The sequence below is a fragment of the Dermacentor albipictus genome, chromosome 6 (genome assembly GCF_038994185.2).
Source record: "Dermacentor albipictus isolate Rhodes 1998 colony chromosome 6, USDA_Dalb.pri_finalv2, whole genome shotgun sequence".
Lineage (NCBI taxonomy): Eukaryota > Metazoa > Arthropoda > Arachnida > Ixodida > Ixodidae > Dermacentor > Dermacentor albipictus.
This window is the reverse complement of record NC_091826.1, coordinates 86,371,632-86,393,286: the sequence shown is the minus strand read 5'-3', so window position 1 is coordinate 86,393,286 and position 21,655 is coordinate 86,371,632. Positions and strand designations below refer to the sequence as shown.

The 21,655-nt window shown below is 44.0% G+C and overlaps 2 protein-coding genes across 2 annotated transcripts in view; one reads left to right on the top strand and one right to left on the bottom strand.

Moving 5' to 3' along the window:
• Positions 1-21,655, bottom strand: part of LOC139047055 (zinc finger protein 26-like) — a 130,569-nt gene that overhangs the window by 71,109 nt on the left and 37,805 nt on the right. Inside the window, exons 2-3 of the mRNA XM_070521006.1 lie at positions 20,119-20,252; positions 3,903-3,950 (exon numbers count right to left, since the gene is read on the bottom strand). Coding sequence (XP_070377107.1) covers positions 3,903-3,950; positions 20,119-20,173 — 103 coding nt within the window. The 5' untranslated portion in view covers positions 20,174-20,252. The remainder of the gene's footprint in view (positions 1-3,902; positions 3,951-20,118; positions 20,253-21,655) is intronic.
• Positions 14,690-16,376, top strand: LOC135904935 (uncharacterized). The gene has a single exon (XM_065435937.2). The coding sequence runs from the start codon at positions 15,057-15,059 to the stop codon at positions 16,374-16,376; it is 1,320 nt and encodes a 439-aa protein (XP_065292009.2). The 5' UTR covers positions 14,690-15,056.

The following is a 21,655-nucleotide window of genomic DNA, read 5'->3' as shown; positions in this document are numbered from 1 at the left end:
TACCCCCCTGCCCAGCTACCCCCCTGCCCAGCTACCCACCTGTCTACACAGCATCCACCCTGCTTGGACGTCCGGCCAGGTCGCTGCCCTCTGCCAAGAGCCACTTGCCCTGCACGAGCTCCAGGCGGCTCTGAGGCGAGGAAAATGCCGTAGCGCACCAGGAGCAGACGGTGTAACGCCACAGATGCTCCGTAACCTGGGCACCAGCTAGCAACAGCGCTTGCTCGAGTGCTTTAATGAAATCTGGCACTCAGGGCAGGTACCAGAGGCATGGCGCACAGCCATTGTGGCACCCATCCTCAAGGCCAGAAAACCGGCTAGGGAACTGTCATCCTATCGACCGGTCTCGCTCACCTCCGCTGCCTGCAAGGTGATGGAGGCCATGGCTCTGGCATGACTGGACTGGGTGGCCCGTGCTCGCGGCCTCCTGGCAGACCTACAGACGGACTTCCGGCGGCGGCGGTGCACTGCAGACTCCATCGCTGACATGGTGTCCACCCTGGAGGACGCCAAGGCCGGCGGGGACCTCGTAATGCTCTTGCTGATAGACGTACAGGGTGCCTTCGACAGCCTCCCTCACGCAGTTGTCCAGCAGGGCCTGGACCTCCTTGGCATCTGCGGCAACCTGCGGGAGTTCCTCTCGTCGTTCCTGCACAACCGCACCCTCAGGGTACATGTGGGTCAGTCGAAGAGCACCCCCCGTCCAGTCGCTGCAGGCGTGCCACAGGGGTCAGTTGTGAGCCCCTTTCTTTTCAACCTGGCCATGGCACGGTTGCCTGCTGCCCTGCCAATTGACCATCACTTCCCCGTGCAGACCTCAATATACGCGGACAACATCGCCCTATAGGTGCGGGGACCACCGCAACACATCCGCAAGGCACGTGCGGCCTTACAGAAAGCCCTGGACACTGTGGCTGCCTACTTGTGCAGCATCAGCCTTACCATCTTGGCCAGGAAGACCGAGGCCTTGCTACTGCACCCCAGAGCATCAGCCCACCGCTCAGCTGGCCGGCTGCGGTTGGAGGGCGTCCAGATCCCATGGAACAAGGCAGTCACCTACCTGGGGCTGCGCATTAACCATCGGCTGAACTGGCTGCCGGCTACCAAGGCCCTGTGCGCCCAGGCGCTTCGGGTCCGCAAGGCTATCTCACAGCTCCTTGCCCGTGGACAGGGCTGTACCACCAGGTGGGCCCTGCAGCTATTTGAAGCTGCAGTCACTTTACGGCTACTGTATGCCCTCCCTCTTGTGGCGCTGCCCCCACCCTGCCTGCGGGAACTGGAGCTGCAGCATTGGTCAGCAATACGGCTTTGTCTTGGCGTTCCCCGAACCTCACAAGTGGCCGCCACTTTGGCTGAGGCAGGTGCCTTGCCCCTGTCATTACTCTTCCTACAACAGGGGCTACGACACATTGATTGCCTACACCATGCCACAGATGGTCAAGCACTCCTGACCCGCCTGCGCTCCCGGCCAGCATCACACATGGGACGGCTGTGTGGCCTCTATAAGGAGGCCATAGGGGAGACGCCTGCAAACGCTGTACAGCCTCGATCACCACATCGACCACCAATCCCTATCTCGACGGAGCTGCCAGGTGTCTCGAAGAACCGTTCCCCAACATGTGCCCTACAGCAGACGGCAGCCTCTCTCCTCCAAGAGAGACTTGGGGATCACCTTCACATCTTCGTCGATGGATCTGTGATACCGGAGAGTGGCTCATCCACAGCAGCCTGCGTTGCACCGGCCCTACGAAAGAGCAAGCTGTGCCGTCTCTTGGGGCACGCAAGTTCTACCGCAGCAGAGTTAGCAGGACTCCACCTTGCTGTGGACCTACTTGCAGAGGAGCTACCAGCGACCCCAGCAGCCATCTTCTGCGACTCCTAGGCCGCGATGTTCTGCCTGCAGAACCCTGACAGGGCTAGCCTTGGGGTAGCGCTACTGTCCTCAAGACTGACGGCCCTACCGGACGCAGGATGCTCAGTATCTCTGCATTGGCTACCGGCACACGTGGGGATCCCGGGCAATGAAGAGGCGGACACTCTGGCAAAAAGTGCCCCCCACTCAAGCGTCCCCCTCAGCCCTGCTGTAACAGCCGCAGACTTCTCGAGGCATAGGCTGCGCCGGTACATCATCGCCTGCCACCCGGACAAACGAGTATCCCTGGGCCGGCCGCCACGGCCTCTTCCACAGCACGGCCTCCTACGAAGGGATGCCTCGTTGCTGCTCCGACTGCGAGTTGGCTGCTACTGGACGGCAGCCTGCCGGCATCGCCTTGGGAAAGCCACCTCGCCAGCCTGTGCCTCCTGTGGTGAACCAGAAACTCTGGAGCACCTCCTGCTGGCCTGCCCTGCTCACCTGCAGCACCGCGGTCGACTTCTGCAAGAGTTCTACCGTCTGGGGCTCCCATGTTCACGATAGGAAGATATCCTCTTCCCCTGTTGTAATCAGCTACCAGCCTTCCTAAGTGTCGTCGAGTACCTCGACTCGTCGGGGCTCTCGGCGAGACTATAGGACATTTCTACAAAGATGGATGGCCTAACGGCCATCCCATCACCTCGGGCCTCCTGATCGGCCACTACATCGCTTCCATCTCTACGACCCTCTAACTTTCTCCCCCCTACTCTCTCTCTCTCTTAACCCCATCCCCTCCACCCTGCTGGTGCTGAGCCGTGCTCCCGCATGGGCTGCAGAAAATAGCGCTAGCCTTTTCTCCTTCCCCAAGAATCACTTCTCTCTATACACAAAGCAAGACAAGCATTAGTAGCCTAAAATAATTGAACAACCAGGAATGGATGAATGAATTATGGGGTTTTATGCACAAAAACTGCAATTTTATCAGGAGGCATGCTGCAGTCGAGGACTTCAGATTAATTTTGACTACCTGCATACTTTTAACGTGCCCCAAATGCAAGGGACTCTGGGGTTTTTGCATTTCGCCCTCATTGAAACGGAGCCACCATAGTTGGCATTTTATGCCGCAAGCTTTGCGCTTTGCTGCGCTACACCATCGCCACTAAACCTCCATGGCAAGTAGTTGAACAACTATGTTATACCCAAAATCAGGAAAATCAACAAACAGATAAACAAACCCCCGCCTAGCACAAGATACGCAAGATGAAAAGAAGGAAATGCATTGTGATTAATACCAGTCTTCGAATAAAATATTTTGTGAAAAAGTTTTAATCGGAGTTCCTTTTATCGTTTATGCAGTGTCTCCAAGTTAATGCTTTCTCTAGCACTAGATACGCTAAAATGTGTAAAGTAGCAAGTATAAACATCGGAGCCCGATTCTGCATTCTTTCCAACTGGTCTACCTCAATTTTCAACCAGGGATCCCGGACACACCAACAGCACTCAAGCATAGGTCTTACTTTCAGTAAGTATAGGAGTTTTTCAGTATTCAAAGGAAATATTTTTACATTTCAATGCAAGAATCTTAGTCTGCGAGAAGCTTTATTTCTTAAGTATATCCATGTGACAGTGACAGAAAAGTTCAGCATACAATAAATATACACAACAAGCATCGCACTGCATAAAATACTGTTATTATATCGGTCTAGTGTACTTCAATTCTAAGTGGGCCACTTGGCTGATAGCAATTATGCTCTCCCATTATTATTTTACCCAAACGGGTGCATTATTGTCTGATACACACACAGTAAACAAAGCACACATAATTCTTGAAGTTTGTGAACAAAAATACACATGCGTCAATTGATTTTGGTCTTCAGGAACTGTCCTACCAGAGACTGGCACCAATGCCATTCTGGAAAAACCTTTCTGGGTTCCGGTTAGTGGCAGAAATGTGACATGCGCACTAGAAAACACAGGTGACGAAAGCATGACAGTAAAAATAAAGAAGACGACATCATATCGTGCATTCAATTCATACATATATCCATACCTGGAGAAACATGGCCCCCTGGTGGCTGCAGGACTGCCGATACTGTAGCTGAACCAACAGAGGTTTAAGATAAGAACATGGATCAAACAATCAGCTGAAAATTGCAATTACTCAAGAATATCTTAAAACTGCACTATATGGCAATAAAGAAACAATTTTCAAGTGCAATCAGTAAACTATGCTCGGAGCATCATACCGAATATATTAATACCAAAAGATTAGATGCCGTTATTGCAAGCATTAAAATATCAACCAGAATAAACAATGCACATTCAATAAAGAGTCGTTTATATAGCGCTGTGAAACACACAGTGTCAGTGAAATTACCAATTAAAATACTCAATTGTTGTAAAGGTATGCCTAGGCACAGGAAAACCAAAACAATCTTGAAATCATAAGATACACTGCAAAAAGGTGTACTAGTGCTAGAAAACACAGGCAAGTAAATCATAAGACTAAAAATAAAGAAGACGACATCATATCGTGCACCAAACAACATTACTGAAAGCATCAGCCACACAGGTGCACAAACATTCACAAAGTGACAGCCACTAACTAAACCAAATATCCCAAGTTGTAAAAATGTAGTATATAGCAGCAGTTCAAATATAATATTTTCCATGTGCCAGTGACACAAACGTAGGTAGCGAAAAAGTGAAACAAAGCTGTTTGAAACAGTGAACTCCTAAGTGGAGCATGAATAAGATACAATACTAAAATCATAGCCTTTGTCAAAGGGAAGAATAAAGGAGTGCAAACTGGGCACGAACAAAAAGGCATCCACACACATACGCATATGTACTTATGCGGCTTTTTTTTATGCGGCCAGTTTGTCATTCTTTATTCTTCCTTATAAAATACAAAAATTTCAAAACTGTCGGGTGGTTACAAAGTCGAATTGATCGCAACAAATGAGGCACTTCTGCTGCAACTCCTGGTTCTTGGCGGTTGTAAGGTGGTGATCACGCCTTGCTGTGACAAAAGGTAAAAAAAAGTAACCAGATCAGTCAATTGTATAACACTTAGTTTCCAATTTCTTGTGTTCTAAATAAAACGTTTTTGAATCAGATCTAAAAGAAACCTTGTATAATGATGACCTCCAAATATTTTATACCATATGTTTTAAATTTCTAAACAAATTAAGATATAAAGGTGTTACGTAGTCTACTTGGCAACAGCAGCTTAGCTATATTATTAATCACAACTGATGCACTTATCAACTGCATTACAGCTGAATTGAAGCTTTTAAATTACAAAAAAAAGAAATGTTGGTCACATCTGGTGCACCATGACAATGACAGTAATCGAACAAAGAAACGGCATGCATGCGTGCAGACACTCATAGTACAGTGTAGTGCTCAGTGAAGAAGGTAAGTGAAATACTAGAGCCCTGCGTATCAGTTAAAAAGGAACCGAAACATGGTGAGACTTACCAAATGATAAACCGCTTTGTCGAGATTAAGGTCATATATTTACAGGATGTCCAGGGAGCAACCTTCTTATTTACTGAATGAAAGCTATTGCGCATAAGTGAGCAGTTTCACGCGTTTTCCTAGGAAGATGTGTGCCTGCACAACAACTGGACGTTTTTCTGCAGCAGGATAATTCTAATGTCTCCACTTGATGTTTTGACCCCAACAGTCCCTCCAGTATAAGGAAGAGTGAGTGCATTGGCACTTCATGAAGCACATGCTACGAGGGGCGAGTGTGTCTCCCCCTGTAGCCTGACCGTGGATGCGCATAACTCTCTGTACGGCTGAGCACATACAGTGCACGCCACATAAAGCAACATCAAAAACAATGAAGAACTGTCTCGTATAAGTGATCACAACTATATCTAGACTGTCATAAAAAAAACAGAAGGTGATGAATGTATATTTGTAGTTTTGCAGTGAAATTTGCCACTTATACCAAAAGACAATTGTGGAAATTAGGCTGTGAAAATTTTAACATTTAGTTATACCTCCAGACAGCGTGTCAAGCGCTAGGTGCACTGAAATTGTCAGGAATCTGCTGTTGCTTTTACAGCAGTTTCAGGTTTACAACCGCAGTGTGCATTGCGCATGGTGCCAGAACACCAGCAGCAATCCCTTAGCATGCGGAAATCAACGAGCGACTCAACTGACGACAGTGCACTTCACGTGAACACCGGAGTTGGGGTCAAACAAGTTCCACTGTGAATCTCGTTGTCACTGCCGCTGCTGTCATTGCCTCCAACACACAGCCCCACCGTATGTTACAATAATGATCGCCTCGTCGGAGATTGTTTCGCAGAATGAGGCAGCAGTATCTTCCCTGAGAAATTTCTCCATCAAAGCACTACCTGTTTCATCTCCAGTAGCGATGTGTTCCAAGAGCTTGGTAATGACAGCGACTTCCACCATGTTGGTCTCATTAAACAGTTTTAGTTTAGCATACGCAACTTATAGCGAACGCTATACTCTAAAGCGCAGTGTACGCTATACGCTATGAGTCTTTTAGCATTCTGCGCATGCGCAGTGACGACCCGCTATTTTATAGCGTACACAATAGTATAGCATACGCTATACTAAAACTGTCTATTATCATGGGGGATTTCACCCTAGTGCACAAAGTCAGGCTTTCGGAAACAGTTGCTTATGGTGGAAAGTGGTTCCCAACCCTTTTTCTGTTGATCATCAAGGCCACTGGTAAACACATTCATGATCATGGTGCTCCCAGTTTTCTGAATCGTGAATACCTTTGTCTGTGCCAGATCATACTTCTTTAGGTTTTGTAAAATTTGCAGCTTCATCTGAAACCACGCAGCTTTCCACTTTCCTAGTGCCATCTTCTAGCAACTGGGCTATCCACAGCTTCAGCACTGCCTCCATGGTGCAATTTCGCACTCGCCGAGGTACAGACGTTGTAGAAAGGGCGGGCCCTATGACTTCACTTTTCACTTTTGTTTCTCTTTCTTCCCTGTACGCATATGGAGCACGATTGTGGGTGACGCGGGTGCCATCTTGTGGCACGCTGCACGAAATCGCGATGCTATCCGCAACTTTCTCAGTCGGGACTCGGGCGGGATGTGCTGCACGGGGCAATGCCGGCACATACGAACTCACATTGGCAAACTTTTCACCAAGTCTCGACATTGTTAAAAAACGATTCTCACAATGCAAATGTCAAGCTCAGCCTGCATGGAAAGTGCCATCCAGAAGGCAAAATTTTTCTTGTGGTATCCAACACACGCTCTTAAGATATCATAACATATATGTTTTTTTTTTTCTCGTAGTTCTGGTGCATAATTTGATACTCTTACGCCGACTCCTTGTTATAACCAATACATTGTTATATGCAGTATCACTGTAAGTGGACTGCTCCGGTGCGTGCCATTTGATGACAGCTGTGCGTACTAACCGTGGCGAAACCTCGTGTTCCAAAATTTTTGGCACTGTGCCATGTGCCACCAGCAAATCTCAAGTGTTTTGTGAACCACGCCAATGCCCTGCTCTTGGCCTGTTCTGTATTTCCCATGCCAGCACTCTTTGTTATGCAATTATAACCAAGCCCTTCTTGGGATAATTTGTCTTTCAGTGCTGACTGACAAGTTGCTATCCACCAGGAATGTCCTGGGAAGCTGTCAAACGATTTTTACTGCTGAAACTTCAAAATCTCAACGTAATGGAATCTGCCATTTAACAAAGTTTATTGCTGCACGTATAAGCTCATTATATCGAGGTTTATCAGCATATTCAACAATTTAAAATGTTGATTTCTCTTATCGAATACGAAGCAAAAGCAAACACTATTCAATTCATATTCAAAAGTTTGAATACTTGCAGAGCCCTATTTACAATGTAATATGGTAAAAGCTTACACCATGCTAACACCAGGCCACTCTTCAGTAATGACAAATAAGCACAACTTAGAATGACATGGACAAAAAAACATTTGTTTGCTAGAAGAATGCATGGTACGAGGAGATTATCCATGTACTGCTTTTTTTCTTTGGCCACATGCGTTAATGCTAGTACACTTTATTTAATTCCTTAAAATAAGTTTCCAGTTGCGTTCTTTCTCAGTTATGCTCCGCTTAGCTTACTTCAACCTCGGTAATCATTATTTTTTTGCTTTTTATAACAATGGCTGCTCAAAATATTTTTTTCTTTTTGCTCCACCAACACAACTCAGTTATGCTGCTTGGTTTCTTCTGTGTCGTTTCTTGCCCCTGCAAAAAAACTCCCTTGTGGACATAAGTATATATTACAAAATGTAGCACCAAAAGGTGAAAGACTTCATTCTTGCATATGCTGGTCACCCCCTCATAAGCACCATATGGAGCAACTGTGGCCTTGCTGAACTCCCAAACCATCTGTAAGAAAAGAAACAATAGGTAGTAATAGTCACACTCAATACATCACAGAAAGAATAAATATTCTATTACACATAACACCAAGAGTCCCACTGTGATCCTCTGATGTTTGGATTATGTGCAATTGCTAGAGCAGAAGGTTTTGCACACGTATAGGCATTGAGAACACATATGTTTTTGTCATGCAGGCCGACAAAGGCACACAACGCATGGCATGCTTTCGTTGGCCCTTTCCCGTCTCCTTCTACCCCTGCAAGGTGTGCAGCACAAAAGTGGGTGTGGCAAAGCAGTTTGCGTTTCTTTCTTCTTCTTTTCTTTTTATATTATTTTGCTGCACAATGTGAAAAAGGTGTGCCATGCAGGTGTGGAGTGGCTCGTGTTTCTATTGTTTTTTTTTTCTTGGACAATTCTGCATTCTTTAGCAGCATACACCAGTGGCCACGATAATGGGTGGTGTTTAATGGCGCGGGGGCCAGCTATGGCCAAAGAGTGCCATCACATGTGGTAATGAATTGTCTAAGTATTATGTATAAAATGATCAAATGAGTTGCAAATGGAGATGTAATGTGGCTGTAAAGAGGCCTGAAAACAGGTCGCTGTAAACTGCATAAAATATATAAGCATCAAAATAATGACACTGACTCATGATACAAAAGGAGCATAACAGTTTCGCTTCGACGAAGTGATATTGCTACGTGCTACTAGAAGACGACCTTGCTGACCCCTGGATTTAATGGGACATACTCACAAGTGGCCACTGTTTATCTGATAACGATTATGTGCATTGCCTGATGTTGGCTGACTTCCATTTTGGCCAGTGCTCTTGCTACCCTTGTATATACACCCTGTAAGTAGTTTCGCTACTGTACTTTCATGTAACATTTATTTGGTGGAGGTATGGGGTACTCCTGGTGACACAGCTTTGCAGCAGGCGCCATCTCGAATCTACTGCCATGCCTCCAGGTGACAACATGTCGCCGCCAGTTACGCCTGCAACCACTACCCAGTTTATTGCCCTCGCACAGCCCTGCGATCCCGGGACCTTTCAGTGGTGGCAAACAGCATCGACGTGAATGAGTGGCTTAGTATGTACAAGCGAGTCGGCAAACAGAATGGCTGGTATCCAACTGTAATGACGCCAAACGTCCCATTTTACCTCAGCGGCACCCCTTGCATCTGGTTTTGGAGCCACAAGGACGATCTCAGCAGCTGGGACGCGTTCAAGCAGTAGCTTTAACCTTGTTGGTAACCCGTTCGGTCAACAGCTTGCCACCAAGAAAAAGATTGGCGGTACATACCCAGACGTAAACTGACCCTTACTTGTCCTACATACAGGACGTGCTACCCTTGTGTCTTCAAGCTGACCAGAAGATGTCTGAGGCTGACAAGGTTGCCCACATTTTGAAGGGTATTGCGGACGACGCATTCAGTCTGCTTGTCTTCACCAATGTGACCACCATTGACAGCGTGATTAACTCTTTCCCTATCATGGGGAAAATAGGAGTTTTTTATAGGTTATGCCAGACTTTGTTTTCTGAAGGAACTACTGCACTCAATATTTTATGTAATCCATACAGAGCTTTCTCTTCACCCCCCTTAGCCATTTGAATTCTCTTTCCTTGGAACCAGACTGAATTGGCACTCCTGTGTGTTGTGCACCCGTCGAGTGAGTGCATGTGTGCCGTGCTGTGTTATTGAGCAAGTGTGCGTGTGTGTGTGTGTGTGTGTGTGTGTGTGTGTGCGTGCGCGCGCATGTGTGTGTGCGCGTGTGTGTGCACGTGGAGGGGAAGGAGATGTCTTCTACATCCCGCAAATTCCTGCTTTAGATGGCTGGTTATCAGACGCTTTAACATACAGGCATCAGCCTTTTTTTTTAGTCTAGAGTGCCAAGTTACCACTAAGGTTATTATTAGTATTATTATTATTACAATCATCACTATTACCACATTGATTGTGTTGAAGCCAGTGTGACACATAATTCAAAATATTTCTGGAGCTTTGTGCGCGCTCACTCTTCTAAAAATAGTGCCAAAGATGTACGTCTTCTTCATGTAAATAGGGGTGCTGTCTCGAACACTGCTGATGCCTTTGCAGAACATTTGCTATATGGTGTGAAATATGCTTCAAGTAACCTTCCTTCTCAGTCTGGCACAGTGTGTACGCTATCAGTCAATGAAACCCTTATTTTCATGTGTATGAAGTGCCTTAAACCTTCCCTTTCTTGTGGTGTTGATGGTATTTCTTCCGCAGTACTTAACCCTTTGAGACGCTGTCTACATAATTGCGCACAGCAGGAGAGTGCATCAATAGCAAAAGCACTGATGAAAGTAATGGTATTTAAAATGTGTTTCATACATCTTGAAGCACTTATTATTGGAACTGTGCTGCAATTTTGAATAATGTGCAGAATATTTTAGCAAAATGAGTGGGAAGGTAGACTGGGTGTTTTTACTGTGAGTCAGTATGTTGTATGTAGCAGGTTCACTTCTTTGATTGTTTTTTACAATGTCATGCACCAGGCATAATTTTCAAGTGGCTGGATAAGTGCTTTTCAAGCTTTTCAAAACACGAAATAGTACATGTTCTCATATTTTGTGTCTCTGTGGTGAGTTTTCACATGGAGTTGAAATTTTGTAAACTTGACAAAATTCGCTAAACACTTGAAAATTCTTAATATTTTCTGCAGCTTTACACTTTCTACGATTCTGAAGATGCAAGGGATGTGGTGAAAGCAACTTTTCAATCAATGGGATAAAGTGGCATCTGAAAGGGTTAAGACATATGGAAGCATACTTGTTCCCTGTTCTCACAAACATCTTCAATAGTTCCGTAAAGTCTAGTACCTTTTCTAGCACTCCAAAGGTAGCATGGACATTGCCCATGCACAAATCAGGTGCTAGATGTGCAGTTACTAACTGCCGACCTATATCTATCCTCTGGAGTGTGTCAAAAGTGTATGACTCGATATTGGATTCCTCGCTTTCTGTTAGTGCTAAGAGCATTTTAATAAATGAACAGCATGACTGTGTGCCAACAACTTAAAACTATCTGAGACTGTGAACAGTGTTCACCACTGCATCGACTTCCAAAAAGACATTTTTTCACTCTCAAACTGGTGCAGAAACAATAAGTACTCTTAAATGCTTCCAATACTATGGCATTAAGTTATATGCAGAAAACGCACCATGTGAAATTTTGATACACCCTATGTGATGTGATGCTCCACTCCTTATGGTCGATGAAATGAAAGATCTTGGTGTGTACTTCGACAAAATGCTAAGCTTCTCTTCACATAGATAATTACACAACATGCCCTTCACGCTCTTGGAATTGCATGCCGTATGTATATTGCATGATTTTCACTCGCCTATCGTGTTTCTGAAATTCTGCTGTGTGCCGCCGACTACTAGAGTATGCCTCTGTAGGAGGGGGTGGAACGAGCAAATCTAATTCTGAGCTCACTGAGCGCATCCAGAATAAATTAATATGTATATTAAAGCACCACTTTTGCCATTCTGGTGACCACAGTTGAGCCTTCTCAAATATACTTCAACTCGCACCTCTAGATTCAAGACTTAATTAATCACACCTTTTGTTCCTGTATAAGGAGGCCCATGACATTCTACATTCCCTAAAGCTTCTTGATCATACGCATTTGTTCGTGCCGCAACAGTATACCAGGTAGTATTCTACATTCGTTGCCTGGCCTTGTTGCAAGATTGTGCTGTATAAGACTCGACTCCAAAACATACTTCAGAGTTCATTTCCCGTGTTTTGTGTATCTGTAGATAACCACGTAGGATTAACTCCCGTTTACTTTTCCTCGTTTTCTTTTTTCCTTATTTGTTTTTCTATCTTGCATTTTTTTGTCTACCACATTCATGTTTTCTGTACATTTTGTCTCGCATAGTTCTCGTTAAGTGCACCAGTACAAAGGCTCTCTAGCTGTTCCTGGGCACTAAAATAAACATTTGAATGATTATTATTATCGTAGTATAAAATGATGCTTTTTAAGTATGTACTAGTATACTATTTCAGTGCAGTAGCTTTTGTGCTATTAAAAAAAGGGCATGAATTAAGAAAGTGTAATAATATGTGATGTGCCTGATCATATGCATTATGTTATTAATTTCTTCTGAGTTTTAATAATGGCTGGCTACTGTATCTAGTGTTGTGCAATAAAATAATATGCCACAGCAATTATTGCGTGCCTCGCAGAACAAATTGAATATATCTTTCTCAGTCAAAACATCATAGCAGGCTGAAAACAATAAACTTCAATTTTATATTGTGCTAACTAAGTGTATAAATTGTGAAAATAACCTGTTTATATATTTCTTACACTATGCAAATGAGCTGCTCCCATACATTCGAATAAGCGCTCCAATAGTACTACTTGGCAAAGGCCAACGAAAGACCCCTGTTAAAACACTCCAATTCTCAAGCTTGTATTATCTGACGGTACGTCATTTCATTAATGTAAAGAAAGACAAACTTGACATGTGGAAACCAGTTAGAACAGAACATGGCCCTTACACTATGAAAATGTTTTGTAGCAATACACTCAATGTGAAGGCCTCCGGATACGGTGTTGATGCATCAAAACAACCTAGGATAATAGAGGTGCTCCATGGGCTAGATTTGACAGAATCAAGAATCGGGGGGAGACAAGCTACAAATAACATAAATTTTAGCTATTCTACATTTTTTTTGTGAGTGCTACAGGTGTTTAATTCTTTTTTGCTGATTTTCTCAGAACCCATTTTTTCACGTTTCTTTCATGCACCAAAAGCATAATTATATTGACATGGATGCCTTATCTGTATCTGGTTACCGTATTTAATTGGCTAAAAAATGTTAAACGTTATCGCTCGATGCAGGATGCGCCTGAACGTATCGGAAGTTTCGCGAACGTTATCGATGATTCTGTCTGTTGTCGACGAACCCTGTTAATCTGATTGCATACGCAACACGAATTGCGTAGTAGTTTCTGGAAAGCGCGCGGGCACCAGCGAATAGGCTGCAACTTTCGACGATTGATGTATGCAAACCAACGCACTTGAACCGCAGATGAGACTTTTGACGATTGCCGGCATTGCTCGCCGCTATCGTTGCGATTGAGTCTGCACTATTTATTTACCGTCACTACTACGTGACAATATTTCCAACACAAATTTTTTCAGTGAAACTTTGCATGCCTAATTCTTACATAGTTGGCTGTGCAATGAGCTACCAAAAAATGAAATGGTACAACAGTTTTTGAAATGATATGGCATCATCGTGCAGGTGTCTGCAAAGCGATCTTGCAGGCAGACGACGCAATAGCGCTGATGTCGATATTTTGTGCACTATTTTTACTTCAAAAATAAAAACAAACTGTTACGGCAGGCGTATACTCATTATTCAAACATGTTTTTTATATCTAAAAGCGCATACAGGTCACTAACTTATTGTTTCAAGCTTAGTTTACAGTAGGCTGTTTTAGGCCAGACTTTGACGGATGAAGACAAAATAGTCCAGCAACAGTGCGCCGCAGTCGAGGAGCGAGCTTCGGCACGCGTCAGAGCTTCTGTCCAGTGGTTGCATGCCCTCTTCCTCCGACCAACGTGAAGCGAAGCGTTCGCTTGTCGGCGCGCGCCGAAGCTTGCCGACCCGGGCCAGTGGTTGGGGCGGGGCATTACTTGGCCTCGTTAATGGCCTCATACATGAGACAGGCATGGCGGTCATAACGGGGGCTCAAATAAACATAGCAACTTCACAAACAGCTCTGAATGGCTGCCAGTATGCGTATTAGGTGGCTAAGTGCTCATACTTTGACCAGAGAGAGCGTGTGCGCACTTGTATAATTAAGAAAAGTGTACTATGTCCAAGTGACATTGGCCCTTTTCCATTCTTGGTATGCTTCATTGCACAACACTGCAGTACTGCAGCAAAGCTGAGCAGTGAAGTTCGAATTATCCGGTGAAGGTCAATTTTGAGATCGAAATAATGGAAGTTTGAGCCCATAAATATACACGGGCTCTGATCGGGACCTTCTGTCAAAATCGAATTAACCAAACAATCAAATCAATCGGAGTCGAATTAATGGAAGATTACTATAGATTGCGTACAGGAAGCACGAAGCTGGACAAATTTCCTTCAGGTCTTTCACTTTGGGGAAAAATAATAACTTGCCCTTTTTGCACCAAAAACACTTTCTGCAAAAACAGGTTAGACCTGATTTCTCCCCAAAGTTCAACCCAAAGTGCATTGTCTAAAAGATAAGTTAAGGCATATCTACTAGAACGAAGCACTGAGAGCAGCACTCATGTGCTGGCCACACTGGCAGGATGCCGCTGGCCATACTGGCAGGATGCCGCTGGCCATACTGGCAGGATGCCACCGGCCACTACTTCAACTTAGCGAAGGCAGTACTAACATCGCTCTGCACTGGCAGTTGTAATCATGAGCTTGAGCGCATGCTTTTCTTGGCTAAGTTCTGGCAGCTCTAGGATAGACCAAGAATGATCAAAAGGCAAATAATAATGTATGTTAACAATGGCTTGTAATTACAAGCATTGCACCTCTGCATGCCTGTGTGCACTATGTGTTGTGCATTATTTTTCGCTCATTAAAAAAATGGGCAAAGAGCAAATTAGGTAAGAGATCTTTTAATGCGCCTCTACTTTTCATGTGTATTTGGTTTGTTTAAGAGTGCTAATAATACTTGACACTGAAGATTTCGTTTCGACAACGCTTTCGATACCTTTTCTACGCCCCCAACAATCTCAGCTGCTGCGCATGCACATGATGCCCACGGAGAACCGCGCAAAGCTACGATGACGTCACTCACCGATAAGTGGATCGCCTCGCCGTTGGGTTTAAAAGGGCCACCAGCGCCTGCATTCTTCAGTGGACACGGCAACCCTGTCGTGACGATGACACCTAATGTGCCGCTCTTCGTGCAGATTGCCGCTGGATGCCTTGTTCTCGCTTCGGCCTCGGGAACAACGATTTCGACAAGTGACGGATGCTGCTGGCGTGGCGCTGAATTGGGAACTCCGGTGACGGTTCGTTTCGACAACGCTTTCGATACCTTTTCTACGCCCCCAACAATCTCAGCTGCTGCGCATGCACATGATGCCCACGGAGAACCGCGCAAAGCTACGATGACGTCACTCACCGATAAGTGGATCGCCTCGCCGTTGGGTTTAAAAGGGCCACCAGCGCCTGCATTCTTCAGTGGACACGGCAACCCTGTCGTGACGATGACACCTAATGTGCCGCTCTTCGTGCAGGTTGGTGGTCGAAAAACAGGCTTTTCTAGCAATTCCTTATGCCTTATTGTGTTGCCGTGTCCACAAATAGTGCTGGATTGTTTGAATGATGTGTTTTCAATGGCAAGCCTGTTACTTATTCTTTCCGGAGATGTAGAAGAAAACCCTGGGCCTCCAATGGAGGATATGGTTAAAGAAATGCTTCAGAACCAAAAAGAAATTTTGTCAAAAATTAGCGAAATTCAACAAAAACAAGTATCATCAGAATTAAACATAACGCAAATTCAAAGTAAACTTGTCGATATTGAAAAGAAGTTACAGAGCATGGATCAAATTGAGAACAGGCTTACCAAAGTGGAAAGTTGCGTTGAGACACTAGATGTGCACGTGGCTGCCTTGAGAAGACAAACTGAGGACTTGGATAACCGCTCTAGGCGAAATAATCTTATCATAAGAGGAGTAGAGGAGGAAGACTCCGAAACAGATGAAATTTTGATGAAAAAGGTGAACGAGGAAATCATTGGAGGTATACTAAAACAAAAACTAAACTCTATCGAACGAATACATAGGTTAGGAAAGAAAATCCCTGGTCAAATTCGTCCGATTATTTTTAGAGTTACGGACTTCAGGGATAAAGTTAGAATTCTGAGCAACTGCAGGAAACTCCGAGGTACACAATTTAGCATTAATGAAGACTTTTCCAAGCGTGTCGTTGAGATCCGCAAGAAACTTTGGAAATCATCGGAAGAAGAAAGAATGAAGGGTGCCAAGGTCAAATTATTTTTTGACAAGCTCCGAGTTGATAAAACTATGTACGCTTGGAATGATGTAACAAACGAACGGAGCAAGTGGCACGCCTCTCCCGATAAAACTACGGCATGAACTCGTCACCCGGAATCCTCTGCTTTTAAAATCATAAATTTAAATGCCAGAAGCCTGGTGAATAAGACCGACGCTTTGGAATGTGCTGTTTTGGAACATGACACAGACATCCTGGTCATAACAGAAACATGGTTACACACGGACATATGCGATGCAGAAATAACACCTTCCGGGTACATAGTAATAAGAAAAGATCGAGGGAGAAGGGGTGGTGGTGTTGCCATTATGATTAAAAGCAACATTTCATTCACGATTCTGCCAGTTGAGAGTGATATTGAAAGTGTATGGATTAAAACTAACTTAGGCAGTCGTACAGTTTTCATAGGTGGTGTGTACCGTCCCCCCGGTTGCCCCATAGATGCGTTGTTTCAACTCAGGACCTTTATGGATTCGAATCTGCACCAAGGTGATAATATTCTGATCCTAGGTGACTTTAACTTACCAGGGATTGATTGGCTATCCCAATCCCCTGGACAGGTAGAAGTCGCCAGTTGTGAACAACTACTAGAGCTTGCGTTTTGTTACGAGCTAACCCAGGTTGTAACGGATTACACACGAGTATGCGGAACGACGTCCTCAATTCTTGATTTGGTTTTTGTATCACCAGGCTTGATGTCTTCTCTTGTCTGCTGTGAAGTTGCTGAGGGTCTGTCCGACCATAATATGGTTTTATTATCTTTAAACGTTACTGCAGACATACCGAGTACTCATTCAAAGAAGTTCATCCTAGACTTTCAAGCTGCTGATGACGTCGGTGCACTTGACTTCTTAGAACAGTCCCTCGACAAGTTTTTAATGCATTATCACTCCGGAGCCAGTACAGACCTCCTGTGGAACACTTTTTCAAACATTGTGCGACAGTGTATCGAACGTTTTGTCCCCAAACGCCGCAAAATTGTCAGGAAGAAAACTTCTTGGATGACGAGGGAAATTATACATATTAAAAGGAAACTGAAAAGGAAACGAAAAGCCCGTTTGCAAAACTCCACCTCAGAATATAAGGAACGCATTCGACAACTAAGTAAACAGTTAAAGCAACTTGTTCGGGAGAGCAAGGACAGGTTTTATGGCATCACACTCAAAAAATTTCTTGCAGAAGACCCGGGAAAATTTTGGCGCTACATTAATCTTAAGGATAAGCGACCACACGTGGATGCGAGCCAAAATAACGATAAACAGGTTGACAGCTTTAGTGATTTTTTCTCGTCTGTTTTTACACGAGATAACGGTATGGTTCCGCACTTTGTAGACACCTCAGATAGGGTCCCAATAGAGGATATAATAATTAGTGAAGAAGGAATTCTTAACTTGCTCCTCAACATTAATATAAAGAAATCGCCTGGACCAGATGAAATACCCAACGAATTTTTATACAGGTATGCAGCATGGGTTTCAAAATATCTTGCCATTATATTTCGCTCATCTATTACTACCGGCTGTTTCCCCAGTCCTTGGAAGCGTGCCAAAATCGTACCGATACACAAAGGCGGCGCGACAGCAGACGTCAACAACTACCGCCCAATTTCCCTTACCAGCGCATGTTCAAAATTACTGGAGCACATTGTATCAAAACACTTAATTAAATATCTGGATTACCATAAGGTATTATACAGCCGTCAACATGGTTTCAGAAGAAAACTCTCCACGACAACTCAACTTATAGAAATTGTACATGACCTCTCCCAAACCATTAATTCACGTGGACAAACCGACATAGTGTACCTAGACTTTGCAAAGGCGTTTGATAAAGTTTCTCATCCTAAGTTAATACATAAAATAGACGCCATATTTAAGAATCCCACAATCACGAAATGGTTCGCGTCTTACCTTCTTTGCAGAGAACAGTATGTTCAAATTGGAAACTGCCAGTCTGTACCCTCCCTTGTAGAGTCTGGGGTACCTCAGGGCACGGTACTAGGACCACTCTTATTTCTCGTATTTATTAATGATATGCCTAATGAGATCACTGTACCGTTGCGCTTGTTTGCAGACGACTGCGTCATTTACAACAAAATTCAGTCGAGACAAGATCAAGAAGAACTTAACTCAAATCTTCAAAAAATTAAAAAATGGTGCGACGATTGGCAAATGGTCATAAACCCTCAAAAATCAGTGTCTATGTCTATTTCACGTAAGAAGTGTACCCTTAGTTACTCGTACTACATTGATGACAACAAACTCGAGAACGTTGATAAACACAAATACTTGGGTTTAACGTTTACATCAGATTTACGCTGGAACACACACACAGAAAATGTGTGCATCAAATCGTTTAGAGCCCTATGGTCTTTGAGGCGCAACCTCAATCGGGCAACCCCTGAAATTAAATGTCTTGCTTACAAAACTCTAGTTAGACCAATTATTGAATATGCAAAAATAGTTTGGGACCCACACACCATAACTAACTGTTCTGAACTTGACCGCATACAGAGGCTAGCCGCCCGGTTTATATTTAATAAATATCGTCGCATCCATTCTCCAACAGAGTTATGTCAATTAGCTGATCTAGCACCACTTGAGCTCAGAACTAAATACGACAGATTAAAATTCCTCTTCGAAGTTATCCACAATCAAGTAGACATTAAACCAGATGATTATTTTGAGCTTCCTATGAACGCGTCAACGAGGCATCGTCATAGTATGTACATTTCTCCTCCACTCGCCCGCAATGATTGTTTCAAGTTCAGTTTCTTTCCTAGGGCTATAAGAGACTGGAATTTGTTACCCGACTCTCTTGTAACCTTGATGTCCTCAACTACCTTCTTGGAAAATCTTAAAAGCACCATTTTTTGTAATAACACATAGTGAATTACCCAATATGTATGAATTTACTTTAACTTGTGTGACTCCTATTGTGTCTACGACGATGCGGTGCCAAATTGTGAATGGTTCTTTATTACTTTCCCTTGTATGTTGTAGTTCATACTTTTTGATTTTTAGACAGGCTTTGTGAGCCAAAGCGTGTTGCTCGGACGCATTCTATGTATCTCTTTGTTGTTTTCTTCTCCATTCCTGTAATAGCCCGATGAGGGCTGACAGTATCAATAAATGAATGAATGAATGAATTTGTGTAGATAAATTCATCACGACTCGCGAGCAGTTATCTTTGCAATTACACGTTCCTGTAATTTGGTTGCTTAAATAAAATGCTTGTGTCAAAAATAAAACTACTGCCTGCATTTTATTTTTTTGTGAAGGTTACCGAAAAAATCCCGAAATTTGAGCTATCAGACAAAAGAAAGATCTTAATTCCTTCCAGTTTTCCACTTTAAAAATAACACCCAATTTTGCCTCCAAATTAAAAAGATTACAAAACACCAAAATCAAGGATCCAACTAGATTAAGCAACTTAAAGTAGCCTATTGTCCACATACACGAAGCAGTTATCTCCATAGAAAGCATGACAGATGAAAAACAGTTGCACAGCGAAAGGCGTGAAGGGAAACTTCCATGATGGTACTACTACTTGCATAAGTTCCACAGCATTGCCTGCTAAGTATGAAACATAGTACAGGGCACACAAGCAGGGCTGTCTCGGAAATGAAGCCAATAACAAGCTGCTCCTCTGCCACTCGTCTGCGCTGATGGACGATGCAGCACATCGGTCTATGGGACCTAAGAAAACAAGACAGAATGCATGCTGAAAGGGAGCTTCGGGCAGGTGTGCCACGTAACACCTCACCAAGCAGCTCCCTCACCGTCTTCAGGTCAGTTCAAAAGCTATGATAGGAGTAGCCCTCACGGAGGATGATGCCCTGGTCTGGTAGAGGGCCACCTTGAAGAGGACGACATAGCATGGAGAGGTGTCATCAAGAAAGGTGCATCTCTGCGGGACAAAACGCCCTCTTCTGCAGCGCCTGTCATCTACTGTCGGACCTGCAACACAGGAGTGCACCGCGGTTTCAGTCATCTGTTGTGGAAGTACCACTGCCTTGGATGAACCAGAAGGGAACACAAAAGCCTGCTTTTCTCACAAAAGGCTGGCTTTCTCTGGTCAACATGACCAGAGAAAACCAGCCATTCAGGTTGACATCCGGAGCACATCAGTGTCATTGAGGAACTGCATGCAAAGCTGGGCTTCAAGGCCACTAGTAGCTTTACTTACACTCATTATTATTACCCTTCCTTTCTACTGGGCCAGAGGGCGATACATTTAGATAATGTTCCCATAAAATAATAATGTTTCCAAATAAATTAACAAGTAGCCACACCTATCATACTACTTCACAACATCCCACTGCCTTTGGCAGCACTCAACTTCAGATGGAAAAACAAATGGTTGCTCTTTCAAATGTGATAACACAACGCAGCAAAATCTATCACCAAATCACCGCCACTATGTAAACACAAGTTGGCCCCTTCTTGAAAGCTGCCACACCCCTTAGGAGCCTCTTTGCTAATTAATAAAGGGAAAATAAGAGATCCACCCGATTGTAGCTATTGCTACAAAGGAATTGCTACGATTGGGTGGATGTTTCCATTTTCCCTTCATTAATTACTTCTCTCAACCTTACGGGTTTCCGCAGAACTATTACGTCCAACTCTTTGCTAATAAAGGAATGTTTGATTAATGGCATGCTCAGCTATTACAAGTCAACAAGAACGCAATAAAATGCACTGCCACATCACCAATTTCTACCAAGGCTAGTAGCTGAAACCCTACATCATGTTATTGTGGCGACACTTATGCCCAAGTCAAGCGGGCAAATTGAGCACTTTGAGCAAGTTCAGTTCACCACGAGTGTCACTTTGACACAGCCACTGCTAGACAAGAAAGAAAAATGTCCTCTCAAAATGATGACAGTATCAAATGAGACAGCACATTACATACTTGTAATTTTTGTCAACACTGCAAAATACCGTTAACATACTCAACTGTCAGAAGCGAAGACCAGATGACATTACATCCAACAGCAAAGCGATGCACTGCTTGTTTGACAGTGCCGACAGTGATGAAGTGTTGGCGCCTAAGAAAACAATGATTTCATTGGCAGAGAAAGAATGCCCATTTTTGATAAGCAGGGACACTTGGAACACATAAAAAAATTAATAGAAAAGGTTTCAAAATTAGTGCTGACCGACCACTGAGTATTTTTTTTATATTTAGAGCTCTGCCGTCAAGGCTACACACTTCGACGCAGCTTGACCATCAAGTGAGCTTGACCATTAGGCTTGTAGGCAAACATGCTCTGCAATGAGTGTCACTAAGCATTTCCCTCCGACAGCCTGTGAACGACACTAAAGGTGAAGTGCACACCTTCAAGGTAACACTCAATTTG